General features: G+C 42.6%; 1 protein-coding gene across 1 annotated transcript in view; it reads left to right on the top strand.

The window, feature by feature from the left end:
- CTH (cystathionine gamma-lyase) overlaps positions 1-12,368 on the top strand; it is an 814,142-nt gene extending 801,774 nt beyond the window's left edge. Inside the window, exon 12 of the mRNA XM_044085811.1 lies at positions 11,241-12,368. Coding sequence (XP_043941746.1) covers positions 11,241-11,267 — 27 coding nt within the window. The 3' untranslated portion in view covers positions 11,268-12,368. The remainder of the gene's footprint in view (positions 1-11,240) is intronic.
- The last annotated feature ends 4,401 nt before the right edge of the window (positions 12,369-16,769 follow it).

Genomic DNA, 16,769 nt, shown 5'->3' with positions numbered 1-16,769 from the left:
TGAACCAGAAGGATATCTACTGAAATTAGTCTAAACTTAGGTAGATCAACACTAAAAACACTGACTGCAAAATGTAAAAAAAAAAAAAAAATGACATTCTAATGTGCAATGCTACAAGGCACAACCTCAAGCTATGCAAATGTAATCTACTGCTAATTACATATACAAACTCCTATGTCGCAAATTCTCTGGGGAAGGGGCATATTAATAAACCCCAGGGAGACTCGATCGTCCACATTTATTGACCATGTATTTTGTTGACAGAACACCTTTTGACATTTGGGAGTTTCGCTTATTGTAAGTGCTCCTATACAGAGATAGTAGTGTTGAGATTTAATTATCTTGTATTCATTCCATAAAACAAATGAGTTTGTTTTTATTTTTCTTTGTACTATGTATTGGTCAATAGTTCCAGGTTGTAACCACTGATTACTTGTAAATTTCAATATGTTGCCCCCATTTTTGTTTAGTTTTTTTTCAAATCCTTACGCTTTTCTGTTTTCAAAATAGTGCTTTTGCTGTTGGTGCATGAAATGATTGATCTGAACTAGTTTACTTCATTTGATCTTCTACCTGTGGGTCTCTGATCCACATCGGATCCGACACAGCCACATTTTCCAGCGATGGATCCGAGCTTCAGACTCCTCCCCTTACCCATAATGCCCCCCTGTCTCACCCTTCTCCCTTCAGATCTTGTTTCCCACAATAGTGGTTGCAAGTGTGGTTTCTGAGATCCAGCTAGTGGGTCACGTAAGTGAACTAAACTCTTTTTTTTTTTTTTTTTTTTTCTTTCTGACTCCTATTTCCTTTCTTATATCCTTTACTTTCACTTGCATCTGCATCGGATATTGAAAAAAAAACTTTCTTCTTTTATCCTTTTCTATGTAAAATGTGTGTGTGTGTGTGTGTGTGTGTGTGTGTGTGTGTGTGTGTGTGTGTGCGCGCACGCGCCTTTTGGGCCTGTGTTGGGTTTGGCAGAAGCCCCTAAGGTAGGATTTAGGAAATGCACAGAGTGTGACCATAAGTTATCCCTGGCAGATGGCCACACTCTGTGCGTGGTTTTCCTCAGTGCAGATCACCTCAAGTCCCATTGTCCTATTTCCACTAGTTTCAACCTCAGGGTGCTTAAGGATAGGCAGGACAAACTGATACTGAAGAGATTACTCCCCTCTTTAGAGACTACTGTCCCTTCTTCTCCAGCAGGGATAGCAGCAGCTGCTGCTTCTACTTCCTCTTCCTTGGCCTCTGGGACTCAAACTCCCACCAAGAGATCTAGGGAAGGTGACAAGGCCAAGAAAGACCATTCCCACAAGCGGTCCCCTAACCGCTCATCAGAGGTGGGTCCACCACCAAAAGTTAGGACTGTGACTAAGCCCGGATCTCCTTGTTATACTCCCCAGGTTCTTGCCCGAGGAGACTCGTAGCCAATCCCCAGGAAGGACTTCACCCCACCAGCTCTCCCTACCAGTTTTGATGGCATCCTGCTGCTCCACTTGAAGTCTCAGTGAAGTGGAGATGGACAAGATGATGCAGAGATTTATCTGCACCCAGATCCAGTTGGGGGAATTGCCAGTGCCTTCTCCCTCTGGATGGGGCTCCTTGCAACCCTTGTTCTGACCAATAACTCCTTGTCTGATCCAACTGGCTGTTTCGGAGTTCTTAGATTCGAGGACTCTCTGGGTTGAGGGGTCAGTGCCGATGGTACCATGTACCTTGACGCTGCCCATTGCCTTGAGCTTGTTGGATCTGATGGAATTGGATCCGGGCTCTCAGAGCCGTAGCCTCGGAGTCTGAGAGCACTTTGAAGTGGAGCATCCTACTCAGCATCTCGGCTCCTGGAGGCTCGACTCCGACTCCCCTGTCGGGTCAGAGGGGGACGGGCCCCTGCCAGCATGTCCCAAGAGGTTCACTTCCCCTCCGCATTCAACGTGGTGGAGAGGGTTCTCTTGGTGTCGAGGCCTCTGACCATTTCGTCCTCAGACTCCGCCCAGACCCTATTGGCTCTTAGTGCGGTTCCGACCGTCTTGCCCTCTCAGAGACAGCCCGTGGTCGCTTTGCCCCAGGAAGTTTCGGTGGAACATCAAGAGGTTTGTGAGTCCTCCACAGAGTCCCCCTGAAGAGGTACCCCGCAAACGCAAGTGTAAGAGGAGGCACTTGGACTCTCCACCAGAGTCTCTCACGTAAGACACTGACTTGGATGAAGGGGGAAGAGCCCCCAAAGGCCACCCCCCAAGGATGTCTCCTTTGGAAACATGGAGCTCCTCTGCCGGGGGGGTGGTCAGCCCCCAAACCGACCTAAGACAAGTCCATGAGAGGCATTCGGCTCAGGCCCTCTACCTCTTCGGTGTCCCCTCCTGCTGATCCACTCGTGAATTTGATAACATCTAGGGCATGGAAGGAGCCAGACACCATAAAGCCCGTCCCTAAGCACCAGACAAAGTATTGAGTCCCCTGTCAAGAAGCATTGGAACAAAGGGTCCCTTGTAGATATGATGATGGTGGCGGCTGCCACCAAGAAGGAGCTCGAGCTCACTCAGGAGATATTCACGGTTCTTCCCCCTGATCGAGAATCAAGAGCAATGGACTGTTTTGGGAAACATGTATAATGCTTCATCGACCTTCTTGGTTAGGGCACTGAACTATATGGCACACGTCATTAGACTCCAGAGAGATCTAGTGAAGGAAGTCACAGAGTCTACCCCAGAGTTCATGTCGGTGGAGGACAAAAAGACCTTCTCTTCCTGAATGGTCACACAACAGCCGGAACAGGCGTTACTATCAGGCGTCATGCCTGGCTTCAGTTGTGTTAATTTTCAGAGCCCTTCAAGGAGTCTTTCACCAACGCCCCCTACAATGGTTCTTCCCTCTTTGGGAAGTCGATGAAAGATACTCTGGCAACAAACTGCTGAAAATGAAAAACTGCTAATCCACACCAAAGAATCCTAAGTAGACCTGTATCACAACCAGTTGAGTCCAACTAGATCCAAAAAAGCAGTATTTATTAAGCTCAAAAATGATAAAAAATGAAAAACTTCTTCAGATACACACTTCCTTAGAAGCAAGAGTTTAAATAACCCACTTGTCACACCACATGGTCTACAACCAAAGGCTGTTGGGTGTGGCAGCTAACACTCCTAAAAGGAACCCTTACCTCTAAAGCAGAAAAGCTAATTTTGTAACACAAAACAAAATATCCAGTTTGATAAAAATGTGTCAATGTATGCATATAAATGCATGCAAGTGAAAGATTCACTGAATGCAACACACTGCAGTTAAAAAATACAGAAATAAACAATGCATATTTAAAAATACCAATAAAATACTTAAAACAAGTACTGTTTTTCAAACAAACAAGCAACCATGTTACTGTTGCACTAAAATTTGATATAACAAGGGTTTACAGATGCACACATTTTAACCAAGTCTAAAAAACAAATTGTTAGTGTGATTCATTGCTTTTTAAATAATACCAAAGACAGTACCACTATAACAGCCCCACACAGTTACTGACAGTAGTACCCACTATTTATCTATTCAAACTTTTCAGTTTTAAAATACACGATGGAACTAATTTCATTGATTCCAGGGTAATGGCAAGAATCTAATCTCAACTGCCATAGCAGTTCATTTCTTTCTAAACTAAGTGAATCTGGTCCCCCTCTCCCATCATTCAAATATTGGTCAATAACCCTGAATGGAAAGTCCTTTTAGGAGTGTTAGTTGCCACACCCAACAACCTTTGGTTGTAGACCATGTGGTGTGACAAGTGGGTTATTTAAAGTTTTGCTTCTAAGGAAGTGTGTATCTGAAGAAGTTAAACTATTGTGGATTAACGAAAAGTGTCTTATCATATTTGAGCTGAATAAATACTGCTTTTGTGAATCTAGTTGGACTCAACTGGTGTGTGATACAGGTCTACTCAGAAAGAGACTCTGGTCCAGAGCAAGAAGGACAGGAAGACACAGTCTGCCATCGGGATCTGCTTCTCCTCTCGTCAGAGATCATTTTCCAGGAGTCAGCAAGGAACGAAGAAGATGTGGTTCTGGAAGTCTCAGGCGTTTTCCTGGGACACTCAGGATTCTCCGTCCCCCAGAGGTAGAGGGGGTCAGAACAGAGAGGCCAGAGAGGCAGGGGTCCTAGGAATTTCAGATCCCAAGAAATCTTTTCAGAGGGACCTGGGCAGCAGCTCTGAGGGGTTGCCTGTCTGCTCATCTCTGGAGGCAGTCGGGGGTCGCATGTCAATACACCCGAAGGCATGGGTGTCTGTTAGGAAAGATCACTGGGTGTTGCGAATCATATCCAGAGGGTATTTCATTCCATTCAAGGAACATCCCCATCCGAACAAACTCCACTTGTGCAATGGGATAAGGCAGCACTAGAAACAGGAAAGCTGCTGAAGAAATGAGTCATCCAAATGGTACACCACAGACCAGTCCGGATCCAGCGTTTACTCCAGGTTCTTTTTAGTGCCAAAGAAAACTGGGGACCTCAGAACTATCTTGGGATCTGTCCACATTGAACTGTCAGTAACCAAGACAAAATTTCAGATGATCACACTTCAATCTATCTTGCCCTTTCTGCAGGCCACAGACTGGATGTGCTCGATCAATCTCCAGGATGCATACTACTATGTCAGAATGGATAGGCGTTCCTGGAGGTTTTGTCACTTCCGGCTGAGAGCCAATTACTACCCGTTCAGAGCCCTTCCCTTTGCTCTCACTACAGCCCCCAGGGTATTTACCAAAGTGATGGCAGTTGTACCTGTTCACCTGAGGCACCAGGGTATTCAGGTCTTTCCGTACCTGGAAAATTGGCTCTTTGCTGCCCCCTCAGAGCATCTACTGTGTCAGGCCAGGGATTACTTCATCCATTTAGCGAACACTCTGGGTATTACCATCAGTCTGAACAAATCTTCTCTAGAGCAGTTTCAGATTCTGGACTTTATTGAGGCATGTTTTTACACTCTTCAAATGAGGGTTTTTCTCACCCCGGACAGGATATGAAGTTTAAGACTGCATGTCTTACAAATTCTTCATGCTCAAGTCCCCACAGCCACAGCAGTTCTCAGGTCATTAGGTTCCATAGCGGCCACAATCAAGTCTCCTGCCATTGGCTCGCCTTCATATGAGAGTTCTTCAGTGGACACTTGCGGTTCAGTGGTCCCTGTTAGACCTTCCTCTCACTTTTCCAGTGAGAGTCTCTAGGGCATGTAAGGAGTCCCTTCAGTGGTAGATTCAGTCTCTGGATATCCTCAAGGGACGTTCCTTTCACCGTGTTTTTCCCAAAACCATGGTGACTACGGATGCCTCCCAGCTCGGGTGGGAGGGCACTGCTCAGGAAGACCAGTCAAGGGCATGTGGTCCCCCTCTAAGACTGAGTTGCATATCAGCGTTCTAGAGATGAGGGCAATTCTTCTGGCATTGCAGGCATGTCATACCCTTCTTCCTCTAGAGATGATTGCCATTCAGACAGACAGTATGTCAGTAGTCTGGTACTTCAGCAAACAAGGGGGAGCCAGATCTTATCCCCTCTGTCGAGAAGCCATGAAAGTGTGGGAATGGGCCATCTCCACCACCCGCTTTCTAGTAGCAATGCACATTCTGGGGCAGTCCAACATTCTAGTGGACAGGCTCAGTAGATGTATCCTGATGCCTTACGAGTAGTCTCTGAATCCTTCAGTAGCGTTACAGATCTTTCTGAAGTGGGGTCAGCCTTGCTGTGATCTCTTTGCATCTCCTTCCCACGTGAAATGCAGCACGTTTTTTGCTCTGAACCTCCCAGAGGGGAAGGCCCCAGAAACGCACTGGTTCATGCTTGGCCTCCCAGTCTCCTCTATACTTAACCTCCACTTCCGCTTATGTCCAAGTTTCCCTACTTATGTTCAAGTTTCTTCAGAAAGCACGAAGGCTGGGGAGCATGGTTATCCTCATAGCCACATTCTGGTCTTGCCAGGTTTGGATCCCCTCACTGTGGTCTCAACTAGTTGTTCCTCCATGGACATTGGATCCGGTTCCGGATCTTCTTCCTCATCCCTCAGGGATCCCTCACCCAGATCTGGACAGTCTGAAGCTCAAGGCTTGGCTGCTCTGGTTCCCATGATTATCATGACGCCCGGATTGTCATCCCCTGTAAAGTCCGCTTTGGTGGCGGCTCACAAATCCTCCACCAGAAAGATGTATTGTAATAAATGGAGGCATTTTCCATATTGGCCACTCAGCGGACTTTGGATCCTTTCACGGCTCCTCTTTCAGTAGTTTTAGATTTTTTGGCCCGCATCTTCCATCAGGGTACTAGTCCTTCCACAGTTAAGGTGCAACTGGCAGCTATCTCTAATTTCCATGTGGGGGTGAATATGTCTGTGAAGACTGGTAGAGAAGGGTGAAGGCTGCCAGCCTAGTCAAATAGAATTTGATACATAATTCTGGCATTTGTAAATATAAATGTAAAATACAGGCTTGTTTCTTAAATGAATGAAAACACTGTAAAATGTTGAACTTCAAAATTGTAGCAACATTGTCGTCTGCTGTAAGGAAAGCTAAGTCAAGCATTTGTTGTTGTTCCTTTGAAATTAAAATTATTTCATGACTGATTTTGAAGTTTACAATTCATCTCCGGCTGGGCTACATGAAGGCTTACTGCCTATTGTTTTAAGGCTAAAGTTAATGACCAGAATTTACATGTGGAATGTCCTTTATTGCTCTAAGTGTAAAAGAATGTAAAATACAGTTTCTGTGTGGCCTGGGAACCGGGAAGGCGTAAAAGATGATGCAATGTTTAGCAGAACTGCAGTTTCAGTTTAAACAGTGAGAACCAGAGATTATTGAGCATTTTTGTCTCAATATCCAACCTCAGCACTGCCTGTTGTCTTAAGTAAGTTATTTTAGAAGTATGTTTTCTTGTAGAAATAGCTAGGACTATAAAGATTGGATTAAGTGTTTTTCTGTTATGTCAGAACTGTACTACGGAATTATTTTAAGTTTCTGTTTGATCTCCGAACTCTTGAGTAGCATTGTATTGTAGTAGTATTGCCTTGTTTTAATTATTTATTAAGTATTTTAAAAACCTTTTACCTGTGGCTGGTTTATGTAGAGATAAGTTAATCTCTAGAGTACATTGCATATTTATAGAGTTTATTGTCTAAGCCACTCCTGTAGCTTTAGCCCTGGATTATACTATGAATTAGATAATATTGCACAGTAATAATTGGACACCCTTTTAATGGCCTTTTGGTAGCTGATAATTATTAGCTGGTGGTGGCAGTAATTGCTACCTTATAGTCTGGGTAAAGGGGCACAGCTGGAGAATCTTTTCTGTCCTTTCCCAGGAGTGTCTGTGAAGTTGTATAAATACTTATCTCAAAGTGTGTGCATGTGTCAGCTACTTGGGCAGGAGCACGAAGCACTGGTTGGACAGAGAGGGTACTGGAGGTTAGCTTGCCAGCTAGGCTGAGATCTGGACCATATAGCTTTGCCAATGGGGAGTCTTATTGGGGACCTGGAGAGCAGGAGAACAACCAGCCCCAGACTGACTGTGATCTCTGTGTGCTCTTAAGGGAAATTGCACTTTACTGTGTGTATTTGTTATCCTTTCCTCTCATATGAGATGCCGTCTCTGGTATTAGTGGTGAGGATTGAGGCTCCTTGATTGCTGGGCCAGGGCACAGGTGTCACAATGTCTCCCTTGGCTTCTTCCAAACTTTGCAAGACCTTCCTTTAGGGGACATTTCTACTTAGACCTCCAGTTAAGGACCCTATGCCTCTGTATGATCTTACCTTAGTGTTACACGCATTGGTTTCTGCACCCTTCGAACCTGCAGCATCGGTTGATATACAGTTTTTTACATGGAAAATTGTTTTCTTGGTGGCCATTACCTCAGCCAGAAGAGTGTCAGAGCTTCAAGCTTTTTCTGTTAAGGTCCCTTACATGATCTTTCACAAGGATAGAGTGTTGTTGCATACTAATCCATCCTTTATTCCTAAGGTGGCCTTGGAAGATTAACCAGACGGTAAATTTGCCAGTTTTCTTCCCCAACTGCCAGAACAAAGAGGAATGCAAGTTACATCTGCTTGATGTTCATAAAAAACTGATATTTTATTTACATGGGACGAAACCCTTTCGCAAATCTGACCAGCTGTTCGTGTCTTATGCTAAACCTTTTTAGGCAAGCCAGTTTCCAAGGTAACAATTGCTTGCTGGATTTCCTTGTGCATTGCTTGAGTCTACGAGGTGAAAGGCAGGTCTTTGCCAGGACAAGTGAAGGTACATTCCACCCGATCTATGGCTACGTCAGCTGCCTTCTGGTCTAGGGTGTCTTTGGATTGTATCTGCTCGGCAGATACCTGGTCCTCATCTCACTTCATTTCTCATTACAAGTTGGATATTGTGTCTCAGAATAGAGCATCCTTTGGCTCTGTGGTGCTCAGGAATATCCTTCTATGAGGGCCACCCAGGAATATCCTTCTATGAGGGCCACCCAGGAATTTATGGTAGCTGGGAACTCTGTCCCACAGGTTGAAGATCAAACGAAGTAAACTATTTCAGATAAAGAAGCTGTGTACTCACCATACCATTCCATCTCAGTAGTTGTACTTCATTTGTCTTCAACCTTCTCTCCCTCCCTCCCCCTGCCCTTATCATGGATGCAGGCTGGGTTTAGCTGTGTATAAAGTGTATGGCCCTTGACTCTGTCCAGGACTGGGAGTGTCATGGAGATTTCTGTTATGATAAGGTGATATTCAGTCGGGTATATGATACCTATTACGCAGCAAACCCAATCTGAAGGGAGAAGGGGGATGGGGGGCATTATGGGTAAAGGGAGGAGTCTGGAACTCAGATCCATAGCTGGAAAATGAGGCCGTGTCAGATCCAATGTGGATCCGAGACCAATAGGTTGACGACAAATGAAGTACACCTACTCATATGGAACGTTATGGTGAGTACATAACTTCTTTTTCCCTGTTGGTGAAATATAATAAACATTATGTTGAAATCTGAGTTTGTTTTACTTGTGTTTACTGCATTAAGTATTTTTTGTGGCTGCATTTATAAGATTCAGGCATTAAAAAGCATTTGCTGGCATTTCAAGGCAGAGTGGCTAACCATATACAGTGATGAAATTTCTGTACATAGGCTCAAATGGTCAATACTTTTCAATAGTTGACATTAGATGCCAGCAGTCAATGTTTTACCATCTCGTCATAAACATAGCATGCCACTTTAAAATGAAATATGAGATTCATGTTGTATCTCTGATAAAAGAAAAGCATTTTGGATAAGTTTAGTTTAAGTAGTTCGTACTATGCTGGGTGAATTTACTAAAACGGGTCAATTGCAAATATGGAGTTAGAAACACTGAAAGCAGTAATAATTTTTTACATGTTTTAACTGACATTAAATATTTGGCCCTGTAAAATTGTTTAAGAAGGCCATGAGTATTACTTGTAGTCATTTAATTATTGAATTTAGTATGTGTGTTGCAACTTATTGTATGCTCAAAAGGTTATTTAAGTTATTTGCTAGTTAAGTATGTGCATCAGCTATATTATTCAAGGTATTTGCCTCACGTTTTGGTGGTTGAACATATGTTTTGTATATGTATATGGCAGAAATTGTCTTTATTTTCTGCAGTATTTAGTAAATAAATTGGCCCAGTTGTGTTTCATAGGATCATATGATTTACAAGGTAACTGAGCCTCAGACCCATTTCCACTTTGCCAGTACCCACCCTTAGACACTGTCTCTCATTTCTAGGAGGTCCAGGCTCATCATTCCAGGGGCAAATTTGTGAACACCTATCCAGTCATCTAGGTCCTTTTTAACTGCAGAACAGCACACTGCTTAACTTGGGGAAGGGGCTTGTTCCAGAGAACCTTTCCCCTCTCTTAGTCTTATTTGCAGGAGATGATTTAGATGTCTGGCTCTGGTGTTAGTTGAACTGCCTGCTTTTTTGGTATGTTCTTGGACTACTGGATCCCTTATAGCCCTGTAAGCAAGAGACAGCTCTCCCCTAAGAAGTTAATATGAAATTGAATAAAGGGATAAAGCCTTCAGTCTATCTTTGCAGCTCAGATCCTTGTATTTACAAACCTCTGGGATCTTTCTATTGCTTGATATGCTTAGTAAGGTGCAACCCAAGGGAGACATTTTACCTTTACAAACTCTGTCACTCCTTGGTAAAAAAAAAAAAACGAAAAGGTCTACTATGAAACAGTAAGTAATGTCCACACAAGGCAACAAATGGGTGATCCCAAATAGTTAACGCATTAGCTGGTTTAAAAAATTAATAGGTTTGTATGGGAGACAAGACCTCCCAGAACCCCAGCTTGTGGGGACTTGAAACCCTCCTACTTATATATGCTAACTATTAAATTGCACAACTATGGAGAAAATTGAATGTCAGAGAACTATGATTCATTGCCAGCACTGTAACAGAAACAACGCCAGCAATGATTCTTTATAAAAAACTGCAGTTGATAAGTTGCAAAGTATATAGATATGATTGACAAGTTGTAGTCTCATCAACTTTACTTCCTAACAGTGATAAAGAAACCGAAAATAAGTTAACTATCATTCTTCACTATTTTAGTGCAGTTTTTTTGGAGTGTCTAAAGACTTAACAGGTGTGGGTCTGCATGCCCATTCAACCTCTCTGAGTTTCTCTGGGATAAACACTTTAATCACTTGTTCAGCAAGCAGCAGGAAGTAGCTATGCCTTTATAAGTGTGGGATTTGGAGTTGTGGAGATGTTAAAAACAGTGTCAAGGAAATGTAGTGAAACTCTGCACCCACTCTAATGGCAAAGCACAGTGCAGTTTGTTTTATCCATGAAATGGGGCTGTATCCCATGATCCTAGTTATAAAATTTAACTCTGAGATCAGGATATCTCAACATAAGGGGAATGCTCTGAGGTATTGCAACATCAGGAGTTCTTGGAATTTTAACAGCAAATCTTAACAGTCTTAACTGTATATCATTATCAAGGAGCATTTGCACATCACCACTGTGGAGCAGTTTCTGTTTCCCAGGGAGTTGATTACTTAGAATTATTTTATTGGTTGTTTTTTAATAACTAGGTGGCTTGTCTGATCCTACTGAACTGTTCTTGGCTAAAACTCATCATCTGTTCCTTTCTAAAGATGACATGAACTTGTTTTTGTTCCTTCTTCTGAAGTAGTTGTACTAGAGGATAAAACACATTTAAATTGAAAATACAGCCTTTACATGTCTTTTTTTCCCATAGCATCCATCAATCTCTCTTCGGAATTGAAGCTGAAGAAGAAACTATGGATCCTGAATAGGTGACCACCTGCTTGAACAAAAGATGGTTTTATGAGACCTTTTAAAACAAATGTTAAAAATCCATATGCCTTTTTAAGCAGACCTTACTTTTCCAAGTACACATATGGTTACCACTTGTGTCTGGAAATGCAGTGATGTGCAATTAATTGTCTGTACCATTTTGATACTTAGAAAATGCTTTAAAGATAATTTCACTGATACAAATAACAGATGCCTTATTTTTATAAGTATAATTTTATTTGAATTGATCATGAGATGTAGGTAATTATAATCTCATAGGTTAGTTGTATATATTGATGGTCATAATAAATATATAATTCCTTGTATTAAAGTGTTAAGTTTGTCTTAACAAGTATTGTACGCAGACTGTAATGTTGGTTATTTTAAACTGTTTCAAAAATATTGGCATATATTCAGTAAGGGGCTAAAAGAACAATGTGCTTTCTATCTGTTTAACTACTGATATATAAGTGTGCTTAGTTAATCACATTTTGATTGTGGTGCTGTTTCAGTTTCCAATGACCACTTAATTAATCTAAGTAATTAGATCTTCAGAAATGACTTCCAATATAATCACATCTGATACTGTGATGAAATGTTGGCATCATTATAATGTAACATTCAATTTTGCATGCATTATTGTGAGGGACTTCTTTAAGCACCCCCATGTTTATCTGTAAGTGTGAGCTTATGCTATCTTCTTTTAAAATCTACCATAATTTTTTGAATGAGATTACATATCCATACCTTAAGCAAGGAATTTCCATAGGTGGGTCTGTGGAGAAATAGTCCTGCACATGAATTGTGGACTATACTAAAAACATTAATAAACTTGTTTGGTGTTTCATGACCCATTCATTTATCTCCGATAGCTGTTAACTGGGATAAATACCTTCTTGTTAGGATAATTGATGAATGATTTTGATACTCCAGCTGTAAATATGGTGAACCTTCCAATGTTTGTTGATCTGTACATTTTTTAAGTTCATGCCATTGCAAGCAATGAATCACTTTTGATGACAGCACTAATAAAGGCATTTTGCAAAAAGAAATGTATTACAACTTTGAATTTGTTTTGATCTCTTTACTTGTAAGCACTGTATTTTGTGATCACTACTAAATTAAGTATATTTTATTTGATATTTCAAATTTTGTAATATCAAAATTGTTGACTATATGAAAGAGTTACCGTTACACATATTCTGTAAGTGAACACTATGTTTCTACTCAGATTTTTTTTCTATACATGGCTACAGTCAGGTTATGAGGGAAACAAAAAGCAGAGAACAAGAAATCCCCCCATTCTGGACCATGAAACCTCTTAACATAATTCAGAACTGCCTTTTTAGCACAGAATGGGATTAAGTTAGTATGCAGTGCTTGTGATAGCAAATAAATTTGCCTGATGCTTATCCTGGTTACACCAAGTTAGCATTGTTCAATCATTAAAGATGCATTTTATGACCAAAAATATGAGCATGTAAAGATTTCAGGTGGAAGGAGACCAGACACCCATCAAAAGTGCAAACATTTTGCATCTTCCCTAAACCATGCCCTGTGTACTTTTCTGCCTTTACCCCAACAGCTTTCTCTTCACCACACAGCATGATATAGAATTAAGAATCATACCAAGCTTTCTAAAAAGAAAAATAAATCTCCTGTACAAGTCCTAAACTGGTCTTGTTCCACCTGCCATTTATGCACCTCTTGCCACCATTTCAGTAGAGTTTCCTCATGTCAGTCCAGAAGTAGCTTCCTTTAGTTTGCTTGTTATGACCTGTTCCACCAGTATCATTAATGTCCAACTCCACTGCTAGCCACATTTTCTCTAAGGTCTGTTTTTGACCATATCTTGTTACATACAGTTAGAAAGAATGCAGAATAAAATTCTGCAGTGTGCTGTATGGAAATAGCAAAATACATGATGTTCTTCATTCCACATTGCTGCAGTCCTAACACTTGGGTAGTCCGCTGTCCCAGTCGGCCCGAATACCAAAGTATATGGCTGACGTCGGTCAAGGCGCATTAGTCTGACGTCAGGACGTCAGGGTACAAATGCGCATGACCGACGTCATATCCTCAGTCTTTTTTGCCGCATGGTCCGATGCAGAAGCAGTTTTGCGAGTGCAGGTTGGCGTTCTGAAATTTTCTGAAGTCGGAGTTTCAGACCGAATCAAAGTTGGCTAAGTACCCGGTTGGGGAACATCTTGGTTTTTCTTGCCTCAGTATTTAACCGGATGTCAGAAAAAGTGAATAACTGTATTTCTTGTGGGAAACAGATACCTCATAGGGATTACCATACCTTGTGTATACCTTGTTTAGGGCCTGAGCACGACGTTGTTGGATGTCGGTCTTGTGCTAGATTTAACAAACGCACTATAAAGAGAAGATTAGACTGTGCCAGGTTAGTTTTGGGAAGCGTTGTAATTATAAAATGCCGCCGGATGCTCCGGCCGCTTCCAAAAGCGCAAGGACAAAGCAGCAAAGCCTAGGTTGGAAGAACCGTCAGTCCCGGACGTCGGTTCTTTAGAAGGCTCAGTGGAGCCGGAGGTTCTGCCAGAAGTTTCTTTGGAGTCTCAGGGAGAGACTTTACTGTTACAAGATGTGTCCTCTCAGGAGGTAGGCCAGGCTGAAGGGGCTTCTCAGGTGGCTGTTCTCCCCTCTCTTCCTAAGGTGGTTAGGCCCTCCCCTTCTGTTTCCAAGGCTTCTTTGAGAGGCAGGCCAGGTTTAGCTTCAGTGGGGGTCTCTCCTGGTTCTTCAGGATCTTTGCCTAAGAAACATATGCTTAAAATGGCAGAAGATTTGATTACTATGATTAGAGGTTCTATGCCCCCTCCTGATAAGAGGCCTAGGGTGGAACCTGAGCTTGAGAGTTTTGAGCAGTGTTCGGAGGCTTCTGAGTCTTCGGCTGAAGACTTGCAGGAGTATCCTCCTTATTCTGATTCTGATGTGGATGATTCTACTCCTTCGACTTCTCCTCCTGAGGATTTTTCTTTTTCAGAGACTCTTCATTCCATGAGGGAGCATTTTAAATGGGAAGGTCAAGATTTCTCTGATTCCAGGAAGAGGCTTAGGGAATTTTGTTTTACCCCAGCATAGGCCTTTAGCTATACCTCCTGTTCTGGATGTGGTGGAAGATGTTTTTGCAGAGGCTTCCCTGAACCCTGATTCTTTGCCTCCTGCCCCAGTTAAACCAGATAGGTATTATAGGGTGCCTGAGGCTCATAAGTATCTTTTTAAGAGTCCTAGGGCAGACCCGGAAACTGTTTCTCAGGGGCCTAAAGGTGTTAAGGCTTCTGTTGTTAAAAATCCTGTTCCTCCTGATAAAGAGGCAAGGGCTTTGGATAGATGGGGAAAGAAGGTGTATACTTCTTCCACTTTAGCCATGAGGGCTTTGAATTGCCAGTTTCACATGTTAAAATATCAAAATTATCTCCTTTCACAATTGAAGTCTAAGGTGGATGCTTTGGCGGAAGGTATTGAGTGTAAAGAGTTGCAGGATTTAGTTCATGTGTCTGAACAGGTGGGTAAGCATTCCTTGCAATGTGGTTTTGATGCTGTGCAAGCCTCTTCGAGGGTGGCTGCCACTGGTTCTGTTCTTCGTAGGCACGCCTGGCTGAGGGATCAGAATTTAGCTGAGCATGTTAAGACAAGGATTTTGGATGCTCCGTTACAGTCTGACGTGTTGTTTGGTTCGCCTGTGGAAGCAGTTTTAAAGAAAATGGAGGACAAGGCTAAGTCTATGCAGACTGTTAAAGATTTTTTGCAGGTTCAGCCTCCAAGTTTAGTAGAAATTGGCCTACTAAGGGATGGACATATCCTGCTTATGATTCCCAGTCTAGGGGTAGGTCTAGACGTGGTAGGGGCAGAGCTCAAGGTTCTTTTAGGCCTAGAACAGGGAGTTCACCTGCTCAGTCTTCTGGTGAGGGCAGGGGTCAGTCCTTTCGTAAACAGACCCAATGACCTGCCTTTTCAGCTGCCAGTGCTTTCTCGTCTGGCAGCACCTTTGGGAGGAAGGCTGGCACTTTTCAAAGAAAATTGGAATTTAATTACCCAAGACAGATGGGTATTGGATATCATTCACCACGGTTACAGGTTTTATTTCCATACCTTGCCTCCTTTCAAAAGAGCAAATTTCTCTGTTACTCCAAATAGGGGCCATTCAGCCGGTTCCTGTGCCAGAAAGGGGCCTAGGATTTTATTCTCGCCTGTTCCTAGTACCAAAGAAGGGGAACACGTGGAGACCAATTTTGGATTTATCTATCCTCAACACTTATCTGGACATTCCCAAGTTCAAAATGTTGACGTTACAACAGCTTTTACCTCTGCTGGGCAAAGATCACTGGATGGTAACTTTAGATCTCAAGGAGGCTTACCTTCATGTACCTATCAGACTAAGTTGCAGGAAGTATCTGCGTTTTTGAGCTGGGAATTCCCATTATCAGTTCTCTGCATTACCCTTTGGCTTATCTACTGCGCCCAGAGTATTCACAAAGGTTCTGGCTCCAGTGATAGCTTACTTCAGGCTAAAAGGAATACAAATCTATCCTTACTTGGACGACTGCCTGATTCTGGCTCAAGAAAAGGAAGACCTTTTACAGCATTTGGAATATGTGATAGCAGTGCTAAGATGCCTGGGGTATTCTGTGAACGAAATAAAGTCCAGTCTAGTACCCTCTCAAGACATGTGCTTTCTGGGTGTGAGACTGAATACAGCAACCCAGATGGCCTTTTTAACCCCGGACAAACAAAAGAATCTTTCCCTTTACTTCCATCAACTATCTCTTCAGTCCGGGCTGACTGCAAGGACAGTCCTTCAAGCCTTAGGGTTCATGGCATCTTGTATTCTGGTGCTTCCCAATGCCAAACTGCATATGAGGAAGCTGCAATGGTATCTCAAAAATGTATGGACACAGCACTGCCAGGATTTGGACACTGTCATTCAAATAATACCTTGCATTCAAAAGGAATTTTTGTGGTGGGCTCAGGAATGTCACCTCAACAAGGGACTCTCTGTGACCCGGCCAGAGGCGAGTCAGATTCTAACGACAGATGCCTCAGACATAGCTTGGGGAGTTCATCTGAATGGAAAGTGGATACAAGACAAGTGGCCTGCCAGACTACAGCATCTACATATCAACATGAAGGAGATGTTAGCAGTCCAGTTTGCATTAATGGCTTTCAAGGAGTTACTTCTTCCAGGGCAGGTGTTGATTCTAACAGACAACACAACTGTCATGTGGTACATCAACAAACAAGGGGGAACACATTCTTACCCTCTATGCAGGCAAGCAATGATTTTATGGGAGACTGCGCTCAGCTTGCAACTAACTCTTCAGGCAAGGTTTCTGCCGGGAGCACAGAACTCCTTAGCAGATGTGTTAAGCAGACAAATCATGGATCCCCACGAGTGGAAACTGGATCTTCATGTATTTCGGAAATTGACAGTGTCATGGGGAACTCCAGACAT

Source organism: Protopterus annectens, chromosome 10.part0 (genome assembly GCF_019279795.1).
Source record: "Protopterus annectens isolate FY-2018-M chromosome 10.part0, PAN1.0, whole genome shotgun sequence".
NCBI classification, from domain to species: Eukaryota; Metazoa; Chordata; order Ceratodontiformes; family Protopteridae; genus Protopterus; species Protopterus annectens.
The sequence above is the reverse complement of the archived record's forward strand: the minus strand, read 5'-3'. Positions and strand labels throughout refer to the sequence as shown.